The sequence below is a fragment of the Neoarthrinium moseri genome (genome assembly GCF_022829205.1).
Source record: "Neoarthrinium moseri strain CBS 164.80 chromosome Unknown scaffold24_Wmoseri_CBS_16480, whole genome shotgun sequence".
Taxonomy (NCBI): domain Eukaryota; kingdom Fungi; phylum Ascomycota; class Sordariomycetes; order Amphisphaeriales; family Apiosporaceae; genus Neoarthrinium; species Neoarthrinium moseri.
Genome location: NW_026055138.1, coordinates 147,415 through 172,610, shown reverse-complemented (window position 1 = coordinate 172,610; position 25,196 = coordinate 147,415). Strand labels below are relative to the sequence as shown.

The 25,196-nt window shown below is 53.2% G+C and overlaps 5 protein-coding genes across 5 annotated transcripts; 3 read left to right on the top strand and 2 right to left on the bottom strand.

The window, feature by feature from the left end:
- Positions 1-1,383: 1,383 nt before the first annotated feature.
- JN550_006706 (uncharacterized protein) lies at positions 1,384-4,731 on the bottom strand (the record flags this gene model as incomplete). The annotated part of the gene is made up of 2 exons (XM_049318475.1): positions 1,384-2,035; positions 2,108-4,731. 2 exons carry the CDS (start codon positions 4,729-4,731, stop codon positions 1,384-1,386), a joined length of 3,276 nt encoding a protein of 1,091 aa, XP_049171275.1.
- A 509-nt stretch (positions 4,732-5,240) lies between these two features.
- JN550_006705 (uncharacterized protein) lies at positions 5,241-6,571 on the bottom strand (the record flags this gene model as incomplete). The annotated part of the gene is made up of 2 exons (XM_049318474.1): positions 5,241-6,462; positions 6,513-6,571. The coding sequence occupies 2 exons, from the start codon at positions 6,569-6,571 to the stop codon at positions 5,241-5,243; spliced, it is 1,281 nt and encodes a 426-aa protein (XP_049171274.1).
- Positions 6,572-8,039: 1,468 nt separating this feature from the next.
- JN550_006704 (uncharacterized protein) lies at positions 8,040-8,837 on the top strand (the record flags this gene model as incomplete). Its single annotated transcript, XM_049318472.1, has 1 exon — positions 8,040-8,837. One exon carries the CDS (start codon positions 8,040-8,042, stop codon positions 8,835-8,837), a length of 798 nt encoding a protein of 265 aa, XP_049171273.1.
- Positions 8,838-19,239: 10,402 nt separating this feature from the next.
- JN550_006703 (uncharacterized protein) lies at positions 19,240-20,733 on the top strand (the record flags this gene model as incomplete). The annotated part of the gene is made up of 6 exons (XM_049318471.1): positions 19,240-19,288; positions 19,351-19,523; positions 19,583-19,666; positions 19,720-20,068; positions 20,128-20,526; positions 20,600-20,733. 6 exons carry the CDS (start codon positions 19,240-19,242, stop codon positions 20,731-20,733), a joined length of 1,188 nt encoding a protein of 395 aa, XP_049171272.1.
- Positions 20,734-22,516: 1,783 nt separating this feature from the next.
- JN550_006702 (uncharacterized protein) lies at positions 22,517-25,105 on the top strand (the record flags this gene model as incomplete). Its single annotated transcript, XM_049318470.1, has 2 exons — positions 22,517-22,580; positions 22,803-25,105. The coding sequence occupies 2 exons, from the start codon at positions 22,517-22,519 to the stop codon at positions 25,103-25,105; spliced, it is 2,367 nt and encodes a 788-aa protein (XP_049171271.1).
- Positions 25,106-25,196: the final 91 nt, after the last annotated feature.

Here is a 25,196-nt window from a genome sequence, read left to right as displayed (position 1 = left end):
ACTGCCTTCCAATGGTCTTACCCAACACTTTTGGTCAAGCGCTGAGCCATATCAGGCGCGCTGGCCAACTGGCTGATTTTGGAAAACTGCAGGAATCAGTGGCGAAACTCGTTTTCGTGAAGAGCCTCAGAATCAGATCTGTAGCTTGTGTGGAACCCTATCAGTATATGACGGTCGCATGCATGCTGACCCTGCACCACTCGTTTCTGACAAACGTACTACGGGCGTCATGAGACGGATCAGCCCCCCCAAAAAGGGTTGCGGAGGCGCTGGAGCTTGTGAAAGCGCCAGGGAGCTTCCCAGGTGCCGAACAATTGTTTCTAAGAATACGCACCGCCACATCTCCTTGCTGCAGGTCGGTTTCCAACTAGAACAAAGCGACGGACGATCCCTTTCGCCAGTGATAACTTGAGGCGCATCGCGCATTGCGCCTCCCGGATGTTGTGAGAGGACATACAATCAGTTGATTTTTGTTGGAATCTGTGAGTTGAGCCCACCGGGCCATCTCATCCGACAGATGCCCAGGTGCGATGGTGACACAACGTAGACAAGCTGACATGTTTGCTTGGATCATCAGCATTGTGGTACTATATGACAGGGTCTTCAATACTTGCATCTGCGTGCTGACGACGAGAAGTAGCCGAATGTGCCGGAGGTAAACCATGGTTGCTAGCCATCACCTCGCTGGATATACCACAGTATTGCGCTTCAAGTGTGCCTATCTAACATCGCTGTCTAAGAGTTCCTTGGCTATCTGAAAAGGCTTATGACAACCTATCGAATACAGCGGGTATTGGTCCACACATTGCTTGGCCTTTTCTCTGATTAAATGCTAGCCACGAGGAAGCGCAGCACCAACACGCATTCGCAAAAGGTATCGTGACCTCTCGGTCATTCCGTTTTCTGAGGCGCTTGTGTATTGTACGACAGCGTGGCACAGGGCAGCATGCCCTCAAGGAGCAAACTAAGGTGGGAAGTAGCTAGCGCAAGCCACGCCGCCGTTGAAGTGAATGTGTACCTGCATAACTTCGTGTCTTACACCGTTGTACAGCTGACAGCATGAAGCCCGGCCGTTGCGGTACTACACGAAGGCAGGAAGGCTGGGGAAAAAGCAAGGCGCGCAGGACCGACTGCAACAAGCGATGGGCTAATAACAGAGTATTCGCCAGCAGCGCCATCGTTGCGGGACAGGTTTATGAATCAACCTACGGTAGCAGCCCTTTTAGAGCGAGATTGTTGTTCATCTTGGAGTCGTATACTGAGACCTCTGCCAATCTGGGACTCAAAGCATACATATATATCATTAATACATATCATCCAGCGCTGTGCGTGCAAGCGGTGCCAGCAGCGTGCTATCCCTACAAAGTTCCACAGGCTCCTCGTCTAACTCTGCCACATATACTCGCTCAACGCCAGCGTCTTCTCGCCCATCTGCCTCTTGGCCGCCGCAGCGATGCCGCGCTCCGGGTTCGCCAGCTGCTCGCTGTAGCACAGCTCCACGAGGGCCCTGAGCTCGTCATAGGTGAACCTCTCGGCCTCTGGTACAGCCTCCCGGTCCTTGTCGGCCTTGGCCCTCTCCACAATGCCGTCGGGGCCGGCCTCGAAGAGGTCGTAGTAGTTGGCGGCGCGGGCGAGGTCCACGCCAGCTTCGATATTCTTGAGGTTCTGCTGCAGGACCAGGATGTTGAGCTTCATGCGCTGGCAGCCGCTGGCGTTCATGGGCTGGGTCTGCAGCGCGTTGCTGACGAGATAGCTGTTGATGAGCAGGCTGAGGCCGGTGCGCATGAAGCCGATCTCTGGCTCACGCAGGAAGCGTACCGTGGTCTCGTCGTACGCGACGAGCTCAGCATTGAGCGAGAGGATCTCTTGGTCTGGCTCCTCGATTGTCTGATCAAGGGGTAGCACATACGGTGCGGTCGCTGGGGAGAGACAGGCCGCCAGAGAGTAGACTATGCGGCAACGGATCTCCATGTGCAGGGTCAGGAGTACCGTGCCAGCCAGTTCCTCATAAGCGGAAACGATGCTATCAAAAGATCTGCGGAATGGGTTAGTTATGTATCCACGGTAAAGGTGTAACGGAGCATTTTTACACAGGAAGGGTACTTACTGGACTGTCTCCTGTGTCATAGGTAGATACACAGGGCCGTCTGCCTCACCAATCGCCTTGTTGGCGTGGTCTAACAACGTCCAGCGGCGGTTCTGATTCTTAGGAAGAGTAGGTCGCGATGAGTCGGTGTTGTGGTGCGTGATGTGTCTCAGGCCGACAACCTTGACAGAAAGCCACTTCATGCTAGTGTATAGCAAGCACAGCGATGAAATGACATCGCGATCTTGAATAATGTCGCTGGGTCCCAAGGGTTGCTCATTGGTCTGCATGATCAATAGACCGACCTCCTTTTCTATGAGCTCGGCATCAAGACTATCAGACGTCCACAGTTTTTTGATAGTCTCCTGGAGGTCTCCCTCAGTGGTGGAGAGTTCGGCAGAAAACCTCAGAGACTGTGTCGCATTGGCTCCCTCTTGGGCCTTAGCTACCAGTGACTTATACCAGGCGAAGCAACGCTCGTAATATCGGTTCATCTGTGAAATGATCAAAGAGCTGAGAGCTTGGTCGTGTGGCAATGTGCCAAGCATACGGCAGAAGGCTGTAACCACAGTGAAGAACTGCGTGGTCCCTTTGAAAATGGCTCTCTTTGATACCAGGTTCCAGTCTGGATCCTGCTGGAAGGTATCCACCTCAGCGAAGATGTTGTCGCTCAATTTGGCCAAGGTTTCATCCAGTTGTGGCTGAAAGACATTGACCAGGAAGTTGTCCAGGAATGACGTGAGAGTGCTCGCGGCTAGATCCGATCCAGGCGGCACAATGACCTTGAGCCTTTGCAGAAATACTAGAGTCGGTGGTAGCAGCAAGCTCATGTTGAAGACGCTGGGCTCAACCAGAGATTTGTAAGATCCGGGAGCTTGTCGGTTTTCGAATGCACTGATGTTTGCGGTCTTCCGCGAGTCCCTTCCTGCTTTCTTATCTGCATCCTTGGACTTTGAAGAACCTGATGTGAGGCCAGGAACCGCAGCTTGTATGATACCATCCAGTGCCTCGTATTCGGTCGTCATTTCCACCGACTTTGAGTCTGCCTCTACAAATTTGAACAGGTTGTCCCTTCCAGCTTGTTTGCTGCCGTTGAGCGTCCCGCCTAGTCTTGGCGATGAATTGAAGTGATACACATCAGCGTCGGTAGTGACGTAGTTGTGTAGGAGAGACCGGATCTCGTTCTGATACAGGTTCCATAGCTCCTTGAAACTACCCAGTAGCGTGCTGTTGTTACCCGCGCCTTCGCGTTTAATGAGCCCTTTGATGGATTCGTGGAAGACCCGGTGGCCCTCCGCAATCGCTTCAAACTTGCCGTAGAGGGTCCAGAGAAGGTCGTAAATAACATCGGCTCGCATTTGCGTTTCGCGGCTGCCGTAGATGTGTAGGCCCTCCGCATTGGTAGAGCCTCCCCGGAGTGAGCTGGGATGCCTCTGATCTACCTCGTTAATAGTCTCATTGACTATGGAGAACAGCTCTACAGGCAACCGTTGCTTCAAGGTATCAACAGCACCCTCCAATCGTCCAAGTTTGTTCAGAGATTCGACCAGAAGCTGGACATACCAAAAAGTGTCTGCTTCTGGATTCTTGGCAGGGTCTTCGGCTACTGGATTCTCGGGTTCCATTGAGTCCAGCACAAAATGGAATGGTGTGATAGCTGCCTGATCTCCGTAGTTCTCGTTATTGAAGGCGCCGTGATTCTTGGATAGGCTCTGCCACCGTTCCTGGCAGTATGGTGACTTGAGGTATAGATGCTCGTGCAGCTCCTCAACCAGGATATCCATGAGCGCTGTCTCCTGGTTGGCAAGATAGCTCCTCAGGTCGCTCAACGCGCCGATGTCATCGAGCTCCGGCTTCCTGAGCTTGCGTAGGGCATTTTGAAGAACCTCAACCGCCGTCAGGAAGCGCTTCTCAGATATGCGTGCTTCCAGCTGATCAGGAACTGTTCTCAGATCTTCTAGCTCGTTGAGTGTTTGGAGTACTTCGTCGTACATCTGCGAAGTCTTGTACATCTTTTTAAGCTCCGGGTCTGACGTGCCAAGAGTAGACCTAGAGGACACCAGGGACTCTTTCAGGGACCGGACGCGCTTCTGCGAAGCCTGTATGCTTCCTTGAATCTTGTGGAAAGTACCAATGGAGCTGTTGAAACCTTGGTGGTGTTCGTGCACAATGCCCTTCAACGAGTCTTGCAGATATTGGTGCATCTCCTGAAACTTCCTGTATTCGTGGGCTCTGCCGACGGAGCTGTTGTCGAGGAGCTGAAGGGCCAGCGATGCGGGTATGCAGTCGGGCTCGCACATGGCGGGCCAGTCCATCTTGACGCGCTCCAGCACCTCGGTGATGCGTCGTTCGGCGCTGGATTCCTGTGCTCTCTGTAGCCGGGAGGATGCCGATGACCCGCCATAACTGCCGCCACCGCCGCCGCTGCCGCCGCCGCCACTCCCATAGCCAGGGCCATTGCGCGAAGGCGGCGGTCGTCTGCCGGGGGTCATCTGCTGTGGAGGGGTTCCGTATCGCTCGTTGGTGTAGCCGTCGCCCATGGCTTCGTAGTCCCCTTCCTGGGGTGGCGGCCGCGCCCGCCTTCCGTAGGAGCCGTAGCCATTGCTATCGCCGTTGCGATACGAGCCTCCATATCGGTCTGCCATGGTCGCAACTATTATGCATTAGGCAGAGTGCTGATGGTTGAGGCTATCGATGTCGCTTATGTGGCATTCTGAGCCACCGGCGGGCAGATATCGAAACCGCAGCGACGGGCACAGCTTGCAGCCTGTGTGCGCAGCGCTAGATCGTGAGACAATCGGGGCCAGCCTCCTGTGTGTCGCTTCGCCGTCTACGAGTATCGCTGGTTGCTTGGGATGAAGTTCCGTCTACGGACAGACAGATCCCAGCAAGGTTAAAGCCAACAGTACAGAGACTCGGCCACTAGCGGCAGGGGTAAGATAGCGCTAAAGCTCCAGCGCCTGTCAGTGCACGTAGGAAATGAGTGACCAATCAATTTACAAGGACCAGGTCGTTTCATCTATGTCTCTTGTTTGCTACAGCTCGCCAACCTCCATAGCTAGTGCTAGGTACATACTAGGCCTTCAGTACTTAAGTGCTTTTCTTATTATTAATGTTATTGATATTATTGAGATGTATTATCACAGTCTTTATCTTAGTAAGGGGAAACCCGCTGCAGCCAAGGGCTGCTCAAGTCAGTGAAGAAACTCGCGCCTTTCACTTTAGTAGGCGCACCCTCACTTGTGACATTGCAGTTCACCAGCCAATCGCCTTCGGCCTCATATTTATCTTGGACGTACTTGACGTAGTCACTTAAGAGGCACGACGAACCGGGGCCGTTCTTGCAAGACGGAACGGGGTAGACTGCATCGTTGAGGCGAATACGCACGTAGGTAGCGTTAGTCGACTCCTGGCGCGGATGGAAATTGGAGTAGGTCGGTCCCGCGGTGACAGTCGCCGCGGAGCCGCTGGTTGTTCTCGAGTAGTTGCCAAGTTGCATCGAGGTGGAAAGCGTCGTACTAGGCTTTCGGCCGCAACCCTTCCGTGTTGATGTCGCTGAGGCCGTAGCATTGGGGTACGTCGTTGAACCGTGGGAACCATCGGAGCCCCCTCCAGGCGAGACCCTACAGTTCAGGCGCTCAAATGCGATGGTGCCCCTCATCGTAACGTATCGTGAACCGATCCATAGCCTGTTGTCGTCCTTCTCGGTAGAAGAGAGGGGCAGCTGCTCATCGAAGACTCCGCTGCTGGTAACCAGTTCGGTAAGCTGCCCGTCGTTGAGGAAAGACATGAGAAGTTTTGGAACTGCGAAACTGGACCCGTCTGCCTTTTTACCGGTAACGTTGGGGCCTTGAGCAAACAAATCAACAAGAGAGATCAAGAATGGCGTCATCATCTTCTTCGGCAGATCAGTGCCAGGTCCGACTCCGTAATAGTATCGGAGGTCATTCGAATATTCATATTGCTTGAGCTCCTCATCCGTAAAGACATCACACCACGGTGACAGCTTGCCAGTGATGTGGCTTTCGAAGCCGCAAAGGTATGGAATCTGGTCAATGTCGCTTGCGGTCAGGGTCAGGTTGCCCTCAATTAAAGATTGCAAACGTTCCTGGATTGGAGGGATGTAAAGGCCGTCCCAGGTCGTCTTGTTCGTGCCCCCTGAAGCATCGCTGAAGTTCGGGCACATATCTGAAGGGGCCAAGGTGTCACCGATGGCTTCAGGAAAGCCTTTACTGGTGACTGAAATGACACTTCCATTAGCCGCAGCATTGAAGCCAAGAAACCCCTGGACGAATGTCTTCGCGGTCTGGAGAACTCGGGTATAGTTGTTGGCCCACACAATGAACTCGTCCCCATCTTGGTACAGATCTGGATACCTACAGAGATATATCAGCAGACGCTCTGGTCATGGATCTGTGTGTCTGACCTTGTACGAAGCTGGTAACCCAGATCGTGGATTTCCTTCGATCCTGTTGGGTTCAACATGGCGATCTGCAGTGATGGATTCGTCAAGACAGTCTTCCAACTTGGCAGAAATGACAGGCTGCCGCTAGCAGTGTAATTTCCGGCGGAGAACTTCTCAGATCAGTTTTGGGTCTTTCGATAATGAAGGCGAATACCAACTCGTTCGTGCATAGAGACCCATCCACTGTAAGCCCCAGAATCGGGGTATCTTGAACCGTGGCGAAGGACGTAGGCAGCCTGATCGACATAACAATTCTCCGGTACATCAGACGATATGCCAAAAACGTCAGGACCTGTAGCAGGGTCAACATTGAGTATACGAGCTATGGCTCCCCGTTAAGTGACTCATGAGTGGCAACACAACATTCTGCAGTATTCCTAATTGCAGAAACATTCGTACTCCACCGCAATTAATTGGACCAGTAAATAGCACAGAGAAGGGTATTCAAAGGAGATTCAGGCTAACGAACCAGCATGCCAAGGGCCGTTGGCTCCCAGCCATTTAAGGGGATCTGTTGCAGTTTCACTCGAGGGAAAGTTGATATCCTGAGTTGGCGCCAGAATCTGACCCGCAGCGGACGCGCCTACTGCGGCTAAGGAGGCTCCAAGTAGCAATGAAAACGCCATCGTGTGCTTAAGAGACGCGAAGGGTTGAAGGACTGGACGATCAAGGCAAGTCCAAACGGCGACGGAGCGAAGGCTTTGCGAAACGACCTTGAAGAGGAAAAACCCAACTCTCTGAGTACATGTCGGCGATGCTGGATATGTATACCTTGACGAACCGGCTGCAACCCCCTGTCTAGTCCATGACCATAGTTACATCGTCGTTGCCTTGCAAAGCTCCAGCCGATATCTAGAGGCACGTGGGTCGGGGAGGCTGATGCGGAACATTAGAGGAGCTACGAACTACTTGATTACGTTGTGAAGTGCCCCATAAAGCACCAGTGCATGCGAACGGTGAACGCCTAGACTCAATCGATAGGCTTGAGATATACAAAGGAAGAAGGGCACGTGTGAGACGGGATGCTTGTGGTTTGTGAGATCTTCAAAGCTTCGGAAATTGCGATGCCGGAATTGGCTGGCTGCGGGGTGGTAATCTGGACCATCCTTGCCGGTCTATACCAAGCCAAGATCTCGGGGCAAAGCGCTTCGGTTAGAGTACCGAACACCGAGTTCTGTCTAGCAATGGGTTCTCCCAGGAATAGTTGCATTCCAATCAGCGACCATGTTTTGACAAGAATTCATCGAGAGTCCCCGGGGGAGGCCCAAAAGCTTTCGGCCAGTGAGCCAGTGAGCAACGCCGGCGGCCCCACCCGGCGGCTCCAATCACCACCGGTCGTCAAATTCGGTGGCTCGCGGCCAGCACCGGAATATTCATTGTTGTCCTCTCACTCAACACAGCCACCTCAGCCTCAACAGACCATCGACGGCACCCAAAGTAACAGAACAGAGCACCATATTGCCGAGTCTCGAGCTGTACTATTCAGTCATGCCGACACGAATCCCCAAGGAGGAGGACTTCGAGAGTCTTCCCCCAGCTTTGAAGGTCATCCTGACATACCCTGAAGTGGCGGAAACCACAACCGCCATCTTGATTGTCTTCCACGGGCTTGGGGACGGGGAGGAAAACTTCTCCACCTTCGCCAAGAACACCAAGCTGCCGGGTGTGCTTGCTATCACGGTCCGCGGTGTGTCACCACTACCACCTGCATTGCTCGGCCTACCAGAATCCGAGGCATCACAACCCGCGAGGCACTTCCATTGGGGTGATGACCTAACTATCACATCCAGTTCTGGGGATCTGGATCCGGATCCGGGATATGCGAAGGCGAAATCACTAGTCATGGACGAACTGATCCGTGGCATACTGATCGAGAAATGTGGTTGGGAGACCAACGACATTCTGCTTTTTGGTTATGGCCAAGGAGGTACTCTGGCCCTGGGCCTTGCATCGAAACTCCGCGACACCGAGAAAGTTGTGGATGTCACCGATGGAGACCGGACTCCAGAGACGGCATTCAAAGGCGTTGTGTCGATTGGCGGGCCGCTCCCGTCTAGCATGATCCCGACGACTAGCAACCGGGAGAAGGCACGGACTCCGGTTTTGATTTGCCATGGCAGAGCCAGTGAATTGGTCGGGGACGAAGAGGTAGATCTCATGAAGAACGAATTCGTCGATGTGAGGGAAGTGAAGTGGCAAAAGCCTGAGGATAGAATGCCCGAGAGCCGGGAAGAAATGCTCCCTATCATGCAATTCTTCGCTGAGAGGCTAGATAGGAGCTTTTAGATTTCTCCGTCATCATGGACCATAGACTCGCTTACACACAGTATCATGTCAAGTCTAGGTCCATATCGCAAAGGCAGTGTAGAAATCTGTAGCGTAGAGGCTTCCAAGGCATGTTGGCCTAGGAAACCTGGGTGCTTGTGGGTTGTATGTTTTGGCAAGCATCTCCTAATGTCTTCACGGGTCGGCGCTTGTCTTGTTACAGCTCCAGTCGATCATCGGCGGCTGAATGAGCTTGAGAAGTAAGCGACGTTCCTGATGCGGTTGTTTGAAGTATTAATGCAACCGGTTCGACTCTGCCCGTGTCCCGAGAAACCTCTCGTCGATGACAAATCCGCCTTCATCGACCTAACACTAGGATTAGTTACTGACGGTGCCCATGTGTGCCCAGAATTCGAAATATTGGCGGAGTAGTGTTCAGTATGAACATCCTCATCTGGGGTTGAAAATGCTATTAACACCACTCAATGTTTCACGTTGCAATCAACGTGGAATACAATCAATGCTTCATATAAAAGGTGCCCACGTCAACATTGAGAATGTAAACCGGTGTGAGATACCAGGCTGTCATATCGATACAGCTTGCCAAGTAAACCATGTAGGAGTTGCCCTAAGCAAACGAGCCTTTCGCTACGGAAAGGAAACCGACGTGCTCCCGAATTACGTTAGTTGTACGCCGTGGTCATAGACGTTCTAAACCATCCATGGCCTAACCAACTCCTACTTCTAATTGATATCTGGACTCAGACTCCAGGCTAGTGTCTTCATTGCTGAAACCCTCCCCAAATGCGGAAAATCTGTAACAGGATTAGGACGATCGCTTGCTCATCAGCGGGACTCTAAATCAGAAGGAGCCTATTGCCGTCGAAGCATGTTTCCCACAGACTCGGTTCGGTTTCCAACCTCAATACTTGTTTCCACACTGCAGTTATGGCATTGGTATTCCTACCGTGAAACTATATAAAGAGTAGTCTTATCACATACCTCGAAGGGGGTTTGGATGTAAAGTTCGCTCCTAGGGACAGGAGAGCAGAGCGATTCAGCAGATGAGTTAACCTCGTAATTGCCAACCAAGGATCAGACGACATGTAGCCATTTTTTGTCTGTGGCTACATTATTGCCATGTTTCAGAAGCCCCAAACAACGTCCCGAACGGCTCCTTCTAGTGAGGCAGACTTATATTGTTGGGTTCTCCATCCAGAGGTGACTTGCGTCTCAAACAAGACTGGAGCTGATGGACACAAAAATTCATCAAAGTACGCGCCACATAAAAGATATCATACTGAAGTGAGGTTGCTTCTTTTGGATCATGTGATTGCCCTATCCTGCAAGCCTTTATTGTGAAGATAACACAGTGCCTCCTGCATTGCACTGGCATTGCTCATGTACGTAGCCCGTGGAATGTATGTTTTCTTCTTTCACAATCAGTGGTTAGTACCGCTTGGTCGCGTTCGATATATTGTGACTGAACATCATATATTTGCGCCGTACATCTGATATAGTGCTTTTTTTTTTCTTCACCTGGAGCCATGGGTTTACGCCGCAGACTCTTGGGTAGTGGCATCTAGGCTGTTCGTTTGTGGCCCATTGCCGAGATCATTCCAAGCAAGCCCTCCTCGCGCCAACGCTGTCGTTGGCATGTCTAGCCCTCGTCTCGAAACTGCAAGCCACAAGCTAGCGTAAAGTTGTGTAACATACATGGCCCAAATCTATTTACTGTGCGTGCTTACTTGTTATACGCAGCAGGCCGTTCTGCGCTAGGCTGGCGTCACACGGCCCAGCCCAGGTTTGTCCTCCGTCTCCTTTGAGTGTCGCGGTAAATCAAACGACCGGCCCTGAAGCTATCCGCAAAGGTAAAAGCATCGTCTGCTACTGCGCGGCCCGTTCCCGGCACGCGCTGGCAGGAGAAAGACGCCAGGCCAGGAACCGCACGCACACTCTCGGTGGGAACGGTAGCCAAAAGCTAAGTCGTCACTATGACCACAGGCAGAGCAAGGAGTAGCGACACGAAAGTCGTAACCTCGAATGTCCGGCTGCTGGCTTCGCCCAGCACCTGCAGCGTGCCGCCGACCCATAGCATGCATGCTGCAGCTGGCCCAATGCGGCAGCTGGCCTAGCAGGTCCGGTGAGTTCCCAGAGGAGCGGGCTCCGTCCCCACGTACGATGAGCCCACTACATACCGGTCCGCGCATCGCATGGTGGGAGAATGAACACTGTGCCGCCTCGAGGAGGGCAGACGGCTGCACGCGTTGTTCTGAGTAGTGACACCCCTAGAGGTGTATAATGCTGATGACCACATACTGGGCCAAGATCAACGGAGCTGAACGACAGATCTTGTCTACAAACCGAAGCTCGCCAAATTGTGCAGCTTGCTGTGCATGCATGAAAGCCACTTGCAGCCTGCTGGTCTTGTGCCTCATGACTAGAAGCTCTTGCAGCCGCAGTTACTCCTGCATATTCAAGCAGATGCGAAGCTCCTCGTTCGACAGAGCTCCGTTGATCCTGGCCAGGATCGTGGCATGATATAAGAGGTACAATGACTCCCAGGCCTTCCATGATTCTGGTAATCGCTAGGACTGCACACCATACTCGAAAGATTACTCCTTGAGGTGCGCGGGGGAATTCCATTCTTAATTCGCACTATAGCATAAACTGCGGAGTAGAGTCTGCGGATGTGACATGTCGATTTTGGCCATTCCGGCTACGATGACAGATACCATGTTTGCAAACGTCATCAATGCAGCAGGCGTCTTCATCTCTTCTACTCCAGGAAACGGAAGGAATTGTCAACTTGCTGCCTTCTGTTGCCAGAAATCCAAAAGCAGCATTTCCTTAATGCTAGCCCGAGCATGTAGCTAAATCGCGATCCCTGTCGCTTGGCTCCATCTGATTGGGTTGCTTGAAAGGATAGAAACGAGACTCGCTCGGCCCCTGTTGACTACCTTTAGCCCCTGTAAAATTCGAACCCTTGGTGGCATGATGCGGAATAAAGCCGGAGATCAGACTGCAAGAAGCGAATCAAGCCAGCCGCCAGCCATGTTGAGTGATGTGGCAATTCTACAATGATCCTATCATATGTATGGACCAATAGTGTTGGCTTCGTTGAGCCCGTTCTCGTCTTTCGGACCATGCTTGTTAGTGCAGCTACAGTAATAGTGGCACGACTTTTGTCTCCGTAGGTAAGCAATGGGAGAGGCCATGTGGCTAGCTGATGAACATTGTGCAGGCAGTGAAGAATGTAAATTCTGAAACGCCTTCGGCAATCATCCTGATAACTTTTCTTCACCTCTGTAGTAGCCGAAAGTTGAGCACCGACAGTATAAATCAAGAGAGGGAGAATAAAAAGAAACGGCACGGTTGAGTCTGCCAAAGGTGACTGCCCCTACTGGTTGACTTGAATCTAAGCTCAAGGACGAGAACTCTGATGGACCGGATTGCATTCACTTCGAGACATCTTTGGACAGCGACCATTCGAATTTGCTGCCAATATGATCATACTGTGAACGATTGGAATCATACTGCACAGCCATACGCTGGGTAGATATTCAGCTAACATTAAATATACCGGCCTTCGCTTACCTGGAAGAGGCCCGGGAATCTAGGGACCAGTGGCGGTCGAGCATAAACCTATGTCCTTGCTAGGTTTCAGCAGCGGCCCACGTGTGGGAGCTTACACATGATGCTGCTCTTTCGAAGTTTGCGTAGCCCCCAAGTCTTGGTATGAAAGGTATAGAAAAGCATACATCTCGGCCGACAAAAACAGTACCTCAACAAGCGGATACCAGCAGCACGCCACACCTTCTTCTCACAGGGCACCAAGCAGGTCTTACCATTGAGTTACATCTATTGGAACATATAACCGGGCGAGGTGAAGTCTTCTTACGACCCAGAAGACAATCCATGTGACTGGGCTTCGCTGAAGTGCTTAAAGGCTATGTGTACTAGGCCTCGAAGTCAAACAACAGCCCAATTCTTTGAGACAATGTTGCGGCTCTGGTTCTAAACCTCGTACTAGTCGCAGTTCAGCTTTTCAGAAGTTGAATGTGTAACGCCGGAAGTAGATTTAGCAGTCGCGCCGGAGCAGGCGTGTCCCACTGAGGGTCTTGGAGAACATGGTTCTGATTCGACCCCGAGGTTACGGTTTCAAGACACATCGTTCGACTCTTGCGTACTTTGTTCATTAAAGATGTAGACGCTGGAAAACATGTCACTACCCGAGCCCTATAACGGTAGCTAATATGCCATACTCGGATGTAGCCCGAGAGAAAATGCAAGTGTAGGCTCCATGGTCATATGATCATCAATGATTGTTCACTGACCTTTCGATCGTGGGCCATCTTTTAATACGGTATCTATTAGATGGTCCTCTGTTGTTGTGGCTGATGTGCTGTCCGACGCCCGACTTTGACATCAATTACCCCAAGCCAGGAACGAGGCAGCTAACGCTTGTTGAAGGCACGTGATTGTAACGCACATGTATTCATACCAATCAGACTGGGACTATCCAGCTAATCGCGAGCACTAATAGTTTCTTTTCGAGCCTTTATTGTGGAAGTGTTGGGATGGCCAAAGGAAAAGGCATACATACCAAGTCTGCAGTGCCTCAATCTCGAAGCTGTGATGGGTAACAGCCCATTGAAAAATCCGGTCCGGGCTGTGTTAGAAGCAGAATGCACTCTTAGATACTTTAGGGACTGAAAATGATAGGGAAGAGGCACCAAGACAAGTGACGCCTTGGATAGTAACTAGTACCTCGATGCTTCATGGTGAAAAGGTACGATTTGACTTGATGTCCCTGAAGCATAACAGCCTGTTGACTGCATCTGCTGAGAAAGTATCTGAATGGGCTCAACTATCGCGTGGATGTGATTTGATTTGACATGATGAAGCGCAAGCCTCCATGAAGGTTGTTCAACGTTTGAACAGTTTGCGAGTGTCGACCAATGAAGCTGCAGCTTGTTCGTTGGCGCCTTAGACACGTGGTTTTGGCTGGCAAATAGGCCACCGCCCAACTCAATCATTGGGTTGCCGTTGTATTGGGAGGCCATGGAGCGAGTACACGGCATGGTGAACAGTTGGCTTTTCTATTGATGTCCTCCTTACATCTACACCGTTGGAACCACGAATGGAGCAAGAGTCAGTGTCGGCCCAGCTACCTTGAGGCCATTGGCCGGCCGCTTGCTGAAAGCAAAGGAGCCATGGCAGCAGAAGCAGGCAATGAAAAGAGTCCTATGCATGCGGCCAATATCTCTGGCATTATTGAGGTTCTCATTGCAGAGGCCAGATGCGCGCACTGAAACACAACCCTGCTACCAATCAGCAATGGGCAAGTAATCGCCTTGGCGTCTGGGGTTGGCGGTCCCTGGGTGCCAGGCGCTGTCTACGGGTTGCGGCAATACATAGCAAGTCCACTCAAGCAGCCAGGGAATAGTCAAGCCAACGGGAGTTCGGGGATCTGATCTGGTCAATCTGAGGTCGCTCTGCTTCCGAGGTAACGCACCTCACTTCTTCAGAAATTGGACAATGGCTGTGAGCGTGTCACGATGAGTATAGCCAGATCTAGGCCCGCTTGAAAACTCAATGGGGACCACCTGGTACCAATCTCCAGCTGAGAACCATCCCTAGCTTTGATTAGGGGGAACTGTACCGCCAGCGTTCCAGCGTCATGTTCTTCTCGCTATTGGCATTCGCTGGGAGGTTGCCAGGCGATTTCGCAGCTAGCGCAGTTGGTATAGGTCTCATGACCGGATTGTATCCAGAAAAGAGCCACCTGGCCGTCAATTCGCGTGTAAGCTGGCTGCAATATGCGCGTCGTATCCACCCGGAACCTGCAGTCACTTTTGGTCCTGTGGGAACTTCTAAGTCTCGGGGACGGAGACGGCTTCTTCTCGCGGTGCAGTCTTCGATTGATCACGTTCCTGGTGGGGTCAACGGCCTGGAGCCTCATCGTGCCAAATCCGCCCATTTCCGAGATGCGCCGACTTGCTTGAGTCCCACAGCAACGAACGGCAATGGAGAGCCCCTGGCGAGGATCACGAGCTCGTGAAGCTTGGATCAGAAAGCGGTCCTGACACAAAAACCATCATTGAGCAACCCCGGAAGCGACAAAGACATTGACGTTGTTCCGCAGGCATGCCCACAATGGTGCATGGGTTACTTACAGGGGTTTGTGCTATTCTTGAGCCAGTCAGCTGGAGGGCGGCGTGACCTTCTTGAGTTGAAAGTCAATGGCTTCTCCACGGACGCCACGGCACCTCTCGATCTGCCGACCTCAATGACACCCGTAGCAAGCCGAAAATGGAACTACGGTTGTGTCCCTACTGTGTAGTTACAAGGCACAGGTAGTTTTAGTGAATGTCCAGCGCGCTCTTCTGGTAGCATTGGTCGAGTTGGGTCAAGTCCACTGCATTCCTCCTTGATCCACTGCTGTGGTCCCCGGAGACAGATCAAATCTCGTCACTCTGATTCTGCCAATCGTGATGAGAGAAGAGCCCTGGACTCCCACCGTCAAGGTGCGGGGCATCTGGACAGGGGAGAGGACCGCTGGCTTGGCTGCGAGCGAGGGTGTTCATGGCCGCAAGGCCTCCGGAAGAGAAAATTGAGGGGTTGAAAAGTGGAACGTTGTGCATTTTCGACTTCAAGGTGGATCTCCGGAGAAGTGCAACCAACCGGTGACAGGCTACGTTCTGACTACATATGAGCAATTGTCCATGGGAAAGAGCAACCTGGAGAGACTGAAGAGGTAGTTATAGCTAGTGACTATATGGTCATGTCGATTGCCTACGAACCTCCTGGGTTTCCTGGTTTTTGTGTCCCGGTCTTCATTCAAACCTGGATCTCCCCAGAACGCAGGAGATGATAACGACAACGTCTGGCAGACAAAGGAGATCAGGGGACCGTATTATGAAAGCGGGCAGCACGGTTCTGTTTGTCCCCGGCTATGGGCTCTTTACATGATCAAACTCACCTAGGTACGCAGTTGAACTCTTTGCATTGGATTAAGTCAATGGCAGTAAGAAGGTGCTGGCAGCACAGCTTCTGCTATTGGGCGGCAAACACCTGGATCCCAAGCATAGGCCACAGTAATGGTAATCTTTACTGGTCGTATTGGAACCGGGACGCCTCCTCAGAGATCTTTGTACTAGATTTGCGGGATAGGGCATGGTAACTATAGAGGTATGATCACCTGGCTGCAACAATCTTTGTGTACATGCTGCCTCAAGTCTCGGGTTGTAGTTCAGAACCTAGGCGCTGGTGAATCGTCAGCCCAGGCTGGCAATGTTTCGGTGGGTGTCCAAGTCCACCAAACCGCTCGAACCCCAACCCAGCTGCCGACTCGCCTGGCAGGGCATGTCCATAGGCTAGGTGCCTAAATTAGCAGCTCAACTCAATATGGCACACCGGGCATCCACCAGGTGCGTCCAGAACAGGCCCCATCACGACCAGGCACAGACCACTGCACATAACTGGCAACGAAGGGGAGGCGTTAAAGAGCCGCTATCGTTGACGTCCAGGGACTGGCACGGCCATCTAACTTAGTTCACCGGTCAGAAATACGGAGTAGGCTGGTCAATGGCGCCAATGGCGGACGGCTGTGACCTCTGCTAGCCTCGATGGCTGGCCTCGTTGTTGGGCAGGAATCAACTATGGGCTGCAGCAACGACACGAATGCTGGATCAGGTATCGGAGGAAAGCGATCACTCCCAAGATTGGGCATGCAGGCCCGTCAGTGCACAATGTGAGTTTCGTCCACGATGCTCTGTGGTCCCTGCATGGCATATACACAGTATCTTGCTGTCGCCTGCAGCCCTGGCTCGCCGTCTTGCAAGCTAGGTAGATGCACCCGCATCCCTTTTCCTTAGACTTTGGCTGCCGAGTTTTAGCGCTCGTCTCAGGAAGACCACATGACATCCAGCAACTTTACATAGCCCCATTTTTCATGATCCCTGCCGTTGACTTGCAGCAAGCAATAGGACGTGCAAATGGGCCCGCATCAACAGGAGGGCATTGTAGTGTAGGTACTCGAGTAATAGTAAGGCAGAGTTGAAAACGAGACAACATCCCCCTAGCCAGAGCATCAGTGCCCTCCTGTTCAGAGAATCAATCCCCTTTCTACTTGCCCATCTCACTCCATTGTATTTCTGCTCGTCCCGAGTCTTGTTCGTCACAATCCCACGATCGGGTCGCCGAGTCAGGGAATAGGAACAAAGCCGCCTGGGCAAGGCAGGTACGGGGAAGGTCACTCGAGAGCGGTCCCGTGCCCCATTGAACTTTTCGAGACGAGGTCAGGGAGGGGCAGATATCAGTCGACAAAAACGACGAACAGCAGCAGCAGCAGCAGCAGCAGCAGCAGCATTGGACACAGCAGGCGCCTGCATCCACGAGAGAAAGAGAGTCACGATACCCCCAGCATTGGCCGATTTGAACGTGAGAGTCGATCAACTTTGACCAGTCAACCGCATCGCCGCCATCCACCATTCCGCTGCAGCCCGCTGCCGAGAGCTCCCTCAGTTACCCACTCTTACTGCTCACTTACTCACTGCCTGCACTGCGCAACGCAACGCAACGCATCGAGTAATCCAGAAAAGAAGAGATAGGCGGAGGCACTGGACTCGAAAACGAGACGAGGCACAGGAAAAAAAAAGAAGGGGGCAGAGAGAGAGAAAGAGAGCGCGCGCGTGGCATGCAACTCCAGCTCTCCGTCGCCAGTGAATACGTACCTATCTCCCTCCTAGCTGCTGCACGCGCCGCACACCCCACTAAGTACCTACCTCCTGGGTGGTATTTATTTCGCCCTCGTCAGTCCATGCAAGCAAGGCAAGACAGAAAATACACGTAAAACTAGACCCGACCCCTCCATTACCACAAGTACCGGCCAAGATCGAGCGAGTCACTGGGCCAGTCACCTCGTCGTCGACGACTCGGAAACACAACCCAAGCGCAACTCTGTAGATCACGACAGCTCTCCCATCTCCCAGCTTTGACTGGTCCGTCGCACAGGGCTGAAGCAAAGGTCAATTCGCAATTCAGCGAGAAGAGGCCACCAAGAAACCATAGAGGCGGCAGCTGTTTCGTCGTCGCTGCGCAGCAAAAGCAGAAGAAGGAGAAGAAGCAAGACTGACGTCCGTCCCAATTGGGCCTTGTCACCTGGACCGCTACGCTACCTACCTACCTACATCACTTCACGAAGGCGCCGATCAAATCAATTAAAGCCCTACCCCTCCTTGTGGTTCGCAACTGCATTAGATCCCCGTTCAAACCACCTCCAGAGTCTCGTCACCATCATCAACCACGACCTCGACACTTGATCCCCCCCGAGCAACAAAACTCCCCGAAGACCCGCGGCCAGAAGCTATACCTTCCGACAGCATTGCTCTCTCCCAATCCCACACTTGGAACATTGTCATTGGCCCCGCCAGCAATTCGGTAAGTCTCTGCAGACTATTGTCCTCACCCGCCCAAGCCCACCTGCTACTACTACCTGGACCTACCTTGGCTTCCTACGTACCTACATTATCCACCTTTTCCCACTGGGCCATTCTGCCTCGCACTCCTCTCACCCCCTACCCACCTCGCCGTCCCGCAGTGCCCATTCGCCTGCGAAAAAGAAGGAGAGGGCCATCACGTCAAGCGCAATCATCTCTCTCCATCTCTCCATCCATCCATCCATCCATCCACCCAACAGCTCCAGGTACCTCGCTCCCAGCTTTACTCGCATTCTTGTCCCTGGGCTATTCCACAAACTCCCTACCGCGCCCGTAAATCCCAAAGTCTGGGGCCCGATTTCCCCCAGCTCTACTCTGTATTCCTTCTACCCTCTCAGCCCCTACACCCTCCCGAAGTTCCTAGTGTGCCTACTGCATTACATAACTGTACGTTACTGGGTGGGCTTGGGGTCTAAACAGGGCGCCGTCCGCTGCTCAGCACCTACGTACTCCACTCTTCATGTCCCCCGCTCCCCTCCATGCCTTCAATTCCTGCCCGCCGTAACCACCACTTTCATTTACCAAAACCCACCCGTTCCCAACCCACCGGCACACGATACACACTCCCAAGATACTCTCAATCACAGCACGGCGTTTTTTTGACGGGGGTCTAACAGCTTGGACAGGAATAGACCGACCCAGCGCACCAGGTTGACGACTTCCAGCCTCTTGCGCGACTTCATCCCCAGCCCGCCCACCCTGCCCGCACGCTCATTGTACCGCTCCAGCCAGCCTTTACAGAAGAGTGCCCCCAGTCAGACGCGACTGTTGCCCATCAATTGTGAAACCAGGGCCCCTGCTGAAGAGGAACCGCGGCGGCAGATATCACCTTGTTTGTCTCCGATCAACCCGACGACCCCGGTATTTGGTGGCCTAGTTCGCTGTAGCACCCAGGATCCAGGACTGAACAACCCCTCAAGATGAGCTCCTCGCGGCCAAGTGCGGCCTTCAACTCGCTCAGGATGGGAGGTAAGCCTTACAATGCCCTCGGTCTGACATGGCGCAGCCGCAGCAGCTAAGATATAATACAGAAGTCATCCGCGAAAAGGTGCAAGATGGTATCACCGGTGAAACACGGGACTTGCAGTACACGCAGTGCAAGATTGTAGGCAACGGCTCCTTCGGTGTTGTCTTCCAGACTAAGCTATCACCGTCCGGCGAGGATGCTGCCATCAAGCGCGTACTCCAAGACAAGAGGTTCAAGGTACTAAAGGCATCTAAAATCCATTTGGTGCTCTCTTTGGCTCACACAAGGTCGTCTAGAACCGCGAACTGCAGATCATGCGTATTGTCCGACACCCGAACATCGTCCAGCTGAAGGCTTTCTACTACTCCAATGGAGAACGCGTGAGACACCACAGAGCCCGCTGGCGATTGATTGGCCTACTGACTGCAAGCAGAAGGACGAAGTGTACCTCAACTTGGTGCAAGAATTCGTGCCCGAAACGGTCTACAGAGCGTCGCGATTCTTCAACAAAATGAAGACGACCATGCCAATCCTCGAGGTGAAGCTGTATATCTACCAGCTCTTCCGAGCGCTTGCCTACATCCACTCGCAAGGCATCTGCCACCGTGACATCAAGCCTCAAAACTTGCTCCTCGACCCCAACACGGGCATTCTCAAGCTATGCGACTTCGGAAGTGCAAAGATCCTGGTGGAGAATGAGCCCAATGTCTCGTACATTTGCTCCAGATACTACCGCGCGCCTGAGCTTATCTTCGGGGCCACCAACTACACGACCAAGATCGGTAAGTCGATGCCTCTGCTGCATCTGGTGAAATTTTTATGTATCTAATTATCTTCGCAGATGTCTGGTCAACTGGCTGTGTGATGGCCGAGCTCATGCTTGGTCAACCCCTCTTCCCAGGCGAGTCAGGGATTGACCAGCTGGTAGAGATCATCAAGGTCTTGGGAACTCCGACGCGCGAGCAGATCCGAACTATGAATCCGAACTACATGGAGCACAAGTTCCCACAGATCAAGCCGCACCCGTTCAGCAAAGTATTCCGCAAAGCAGATGCCAACGCCCTGGACCTCATCGCCAAGTTGCTGGAGTACACGCCTACCGAGCGGCTCCGGGCTGTCGACGCCATGGTTCACCCGTTCTTCGATGAACTCCGCGATCCCAGCACGAAGCTGCCAGACTCCCGACACTCCACCGGCGCATTGAGGGATCTTCCCAACTTGTTCGATTTCACGAGACATGGTGAGATTCCGGAGCCCAAAGCTGAACCCTTTTTCTGTTTATATGTAGCGCAACTGACGTGTGATTTTCCCAGAACTGTCCATCGCGCCGGCACTGAACGCCAAGCTTGTGCCAGCCCATATCAAGCCCGAACTGGCTTCCAGGGGATTGGATATTGACAACTTCCAACCTCTGTCGAAGCACGAGATGATGGCGAGATTAGACTGATCCTTCAGTCTGATCTCCGCTGCATTTCAAATTGTCGACTCTAAGTTGGTACTGCAACATTCGTTCACTGTCTTGGCCTCGTAACACGGCTCTTGACGCCTCAGCCTGCCCTTAGGGGAACTGCCTGACGGAGCGCTGTGACTCCTAAGGAGCCCGGTTCTCCCTTATTTAGGCATGATAGGTCTTCTAGAGCATCTAGGAAACCGGATAGCTCAATTAAGGGCTCGGATTCTTCCAGCGCCTGGGGCAGGTTCGGAGGCCTTGCGGGAGTCTTGCGGGGCATGTGTATGCCTCGAAGACGCCCAGTGTTCAACGCCTTGTCGGCTGATGATGGAATGGGCAGTCGCATAATACACCCGGAAACCTGGTTGGGATGGTCGGCACCAGGCTCAACCCCCCCTCCTAGACTTCTTTGCATGATTGAGATGGTATCTGATTCGTTTATTGACCTTGTTCGATTACTCGCTTTATCCCTTGTGGTGGGCGACCACGAGGCGGCTGGAACTCCTAGTGGTCTCCTGAGAGATTCCCCACACGTCATGGAAAAAAAGGGGGAGAGGAGGCTATACTGGCGTACATGTTTTATTTGGCTCAGACGGCCCCTTGGAACAAGAAGCGGCACGCATGTGGCAAGGAGTAAGCAGCATGGATATTCTGGACGGAGGTGTCATCCTTCCTCTGTTTGTTGCAGCAGGGACTCGGATGGAACTTGGTCGGCAACCCCCCGGGGGAAAACATGGCATGAAATTTCTACGAAGATTTTCTTTTTCCCTACCCAAAAGACACGTGCCCTGAGAGTATGGAGCGTTCAAAGTGGCGGCTAAAAGAGGGAAGGAAAAGAGATGGTCTTTATGTGATCGGACAGGCAAAGATGAGAGAACGCTGTTGCTAGTTTTCATGGATGGAGAGACGATGACCAACGAAGAGATATCTGACCCATCTCTTTCGATCCTTGCCCGTCGGAGATTCAATTGCTCTTGTCTACGTTTATGTGTGTTCGTGTGTACGTGTGTATGTGTGTGAGGGCGGCCATTTGCCCGTGACTGCGGTGACGCAGGAGGCATATCACGAGCAGAAACTGTTTTCCAGTGCGGACTAACGTGGGTGTGGCGCCTCCCAACCGTCGACGGGTAGAGGTCAAAATGTTGGCAAACGAGAAAGAAGCGGGTGCCGGCTCTGGTGACAGAAGGATGGAAGACACAGGCAGCGCCGTGGACCGCGAAGGTGGTCAAATCTGAAAGCGGAGATCTCATTTGGTAGAGAAGCAGTCAGCCAAGTGTGCAATGAGATATTGCAAGCGCAAGGACAGATAGATGCACCCTATCAACCAACTAGCCAACCAGCCAAACACCAAACATCCTATCACACAGCCTCGCCATCATTTGGCTTGCCAACGAAGGTAGCGAGTGAGTGTTCGCCCGTCCAGTCGGGTCCGTTCCTGGCATGGGTTGGCAGGCTGGCCCGCTGGCAAGCTCGGTGGAAGGGGCCAAGCACCGGTGGCCGGTGGCCGGGCCGGCCCCAACCCTGAATTGGGAGCTTGGACAGCTGCCGTCAGCCCACTGGTTGGTTGGCTGGCTGGCTGGCTGGCTGGCTGGCTCTCAAGCTCTGGTCTGCTTGGCTCTGAGCCTCTGCTTGCTCACCCGCCCCATAATTTTTCTGGTCTCGTCCGTAAACGAGCTTGGAGCTTCTCTTCATTGTTGGAGCCGCGCTGCGCGTTTGACTGCCACATCATCCGGCCTCACCATTCATTCATTCAGTCACCGCCCGATCCCTCCACATCATCATGGCAGACTACGACCGCCGAGGCGGCGGCGGCGGCGGCGGCAATCGCAAGCGCCGTTACAGAGGTATGTCATATTTCTATCCAGCGTCATCGTCACTCGTCCCGGGCAGCGTCTCTCGGCTTGGAACAAATGCGCCAGCTTAGCAGATGGCTTTTTTGGTCCAGGCTGGGCACCTCTGGTGTGAGACGTGTTGCGCTTCAGGGTATTTCCTTCGATAGACGGGATGACATGTTTGGCTTCGTCAACCGTCACTTGGCGTCGTTTGCATGCTGACGTAGCCATTAGAGGACGACGATTACGACCGCCGACCCCAGCGCAGACGGTACAATGATGCGCCTCCTCCTGCTCATATTCGAATCCGCAAACAGCTGCTAGTCCTGGCTGAGTCGCCGCTGCGAGGTTGGCACGAGGAGGTACAGTCGATTGCGCATTTGGTGGCCGAAAACTACGACAAGGACGAGGTCAAGACCGGCTTCCTCGACTTGGTGGCCCAATTGGTCATTGAGCAGCCCCTCAAGACACCATTTGTTGCCGCCGTCCTTCTCATCGCCAATTCTGTCAGGACCGAGATTGTCACCGACGTCTTGAACAAGATCGCCCCCTTGACCGAGCAGCAGATCGCCGTCGGCGAGTGGCGCAGCGTGAAGCTCTACCTCAAGTTCCTGGCCTGCCTACAGAGCTGTCTCGACGGTGATGGCTTGTTCCCCGTGCTGGAGGAGCTCTTCAACCGCGCAGTCGAGCTACAGACCAGCAACTCGGACGACACCATCGGTACCGAGTTGGTCAAGATCATCCTGCTCACAGTGCCCTACATAATGGCATCCGCTCCGGGCCAAGGACAGCAGAAGGCTGCTGATCTCATGGACAAGACTGATGTCATTGCATCAGAGCCCCATGCCTTGCAAGTTCTGATCGACCCCTACCACCCTGAGAAGGGCGACGACAGTCCCAGCGCCAACGCCAGCCTGATCGGTCTGCTCCAGAAACAGCTGCAGGCTGAGGCAACGAACGGCTGGGAGTTGTCGTGTCTGCCGCGCCCCTGGGCCTTACCGCTAGAGGAGGTTGAGCAGCAGGAGAAAATCGACAGTGCGCAGAAGCACCCGTTGCCGAGCATAGCTATCCCCGAGACCGTCGTTGCCGGACCTCGACCTCTGTTCCCCGAGGTTTACTTCTCCGTCTACGCCAACCAGGAAGTTGAATCTGTCCCTCCGCCCTCCAGCATTGCCGCGTCCCTAATCCGTGATGGGCTGCTGGACACGATCAACAATTTGGACTTCAACCGCCACGTAACCGCACGCTATCTGATCGACTTGGACTGTTACTTTGCCCACGGGACTTTCATCAAGCGAGCTACTCCCTTCGACCGGCTGCGAGACATCGAAGGTGGTCGCCCAACTTGGAAGCCGGAAGACGTAGCCGTGGATGCCGTGTTCTCGCAGCTTTTCCAGCTACCGAACCCGGAGCATAAACTCGTATTCTACCACTCTGTGCTTACCGAGGCCTGCAAGCTTGCCCCTGCAGCCATTGCCCCTAGTCTTGGTCGGGCCATCCGTTACTCGTATCAGAATCTTCACCGGTTGGATCTCGAGCTGGCTTACCGTTTCCTGGATTGGTTTGCCCATCATCTCAGCAACTTTGGTTTCATGTGGAAATGGCAAGAATGGAAGGACGACGTGGATCTGCCTGACATCCACCCTTGCAAGGCTTTCATCGTCGGTGCCCTCGACAAGGAGATTCGTCTCAGTTTCGCCCAGCGCATAAAGGGAACTCTCCCCGATGAGTACCAATCCCTTATTGGCCCAGAGAAGGAGCAGGATACGCCTGAATTCAAGTTCAACGATGAGCACACCCCCTTCTCAGCCGAAGGCAAGGAGCTTGCGGCCTTGCTCAAGAAGAAGGCGACGGATGAAGAGATCCAGCCAGTCATCGACAGAATCCACTCGGCTGCACTCGAGCAGTCTATCGACCCACTGGTCACGAGCACTGACGTCTTCGTTACTGCTGTCTGTTGGGTTGGCTCCAAGTCTCTTTCTCACGTCCTTGCCGCCATCGAGAGAACCAAGGACCGATTGCTAGATATTGGCGCAGCCTCAGAGGCGGCGAGGCAGCAGATTATCACATCCGTCATGGCTTACTGGTCTGCACACCCTGGCGTTGCCATCAGCATCGTGGAGAAGTTGCTCAACTACTCCATCATCACTCCTGCAGCCGTCATCAATTGGGCACTTGTTAGCGGCAAGGCTGGGTCTGGCGGCGATGCGCTGAGCAAGGCTTGGGTCTTCGAGCTTGTTTTCCAGACGGTGATGAAAGTTACAGGTCGTGTGCGTCAAGTTGCTAGTGCTGGAACAGCCGATGGCACTGCAGACCCAGAGGTTGCGGCCATGCGGGATCTGTTCAAGATCATGGAAGATGCCCTGGCTAGCTGGGCCTCAGGCTCCAAGGATGAAATGATGGATCCTGCGGAGCCCATGGATGGCGCGGGGGGCAACCGTGAGGACATTGTCCAGCGCTGGGGCGAGAGGTGGTTGCGTGTGTTTAGCCGTCGGTCTGCCATCGAGGAAGCCCACCTTCAAGTGGGAACTCAGTAGAGGCAACAATAGATCAGCGCCTTCAGAGAAAGGTTTGTAAAATTGCTTCGAGCTGGACTGGGAGTTGGCAGGCAAAATAGGCAGTTGTTCT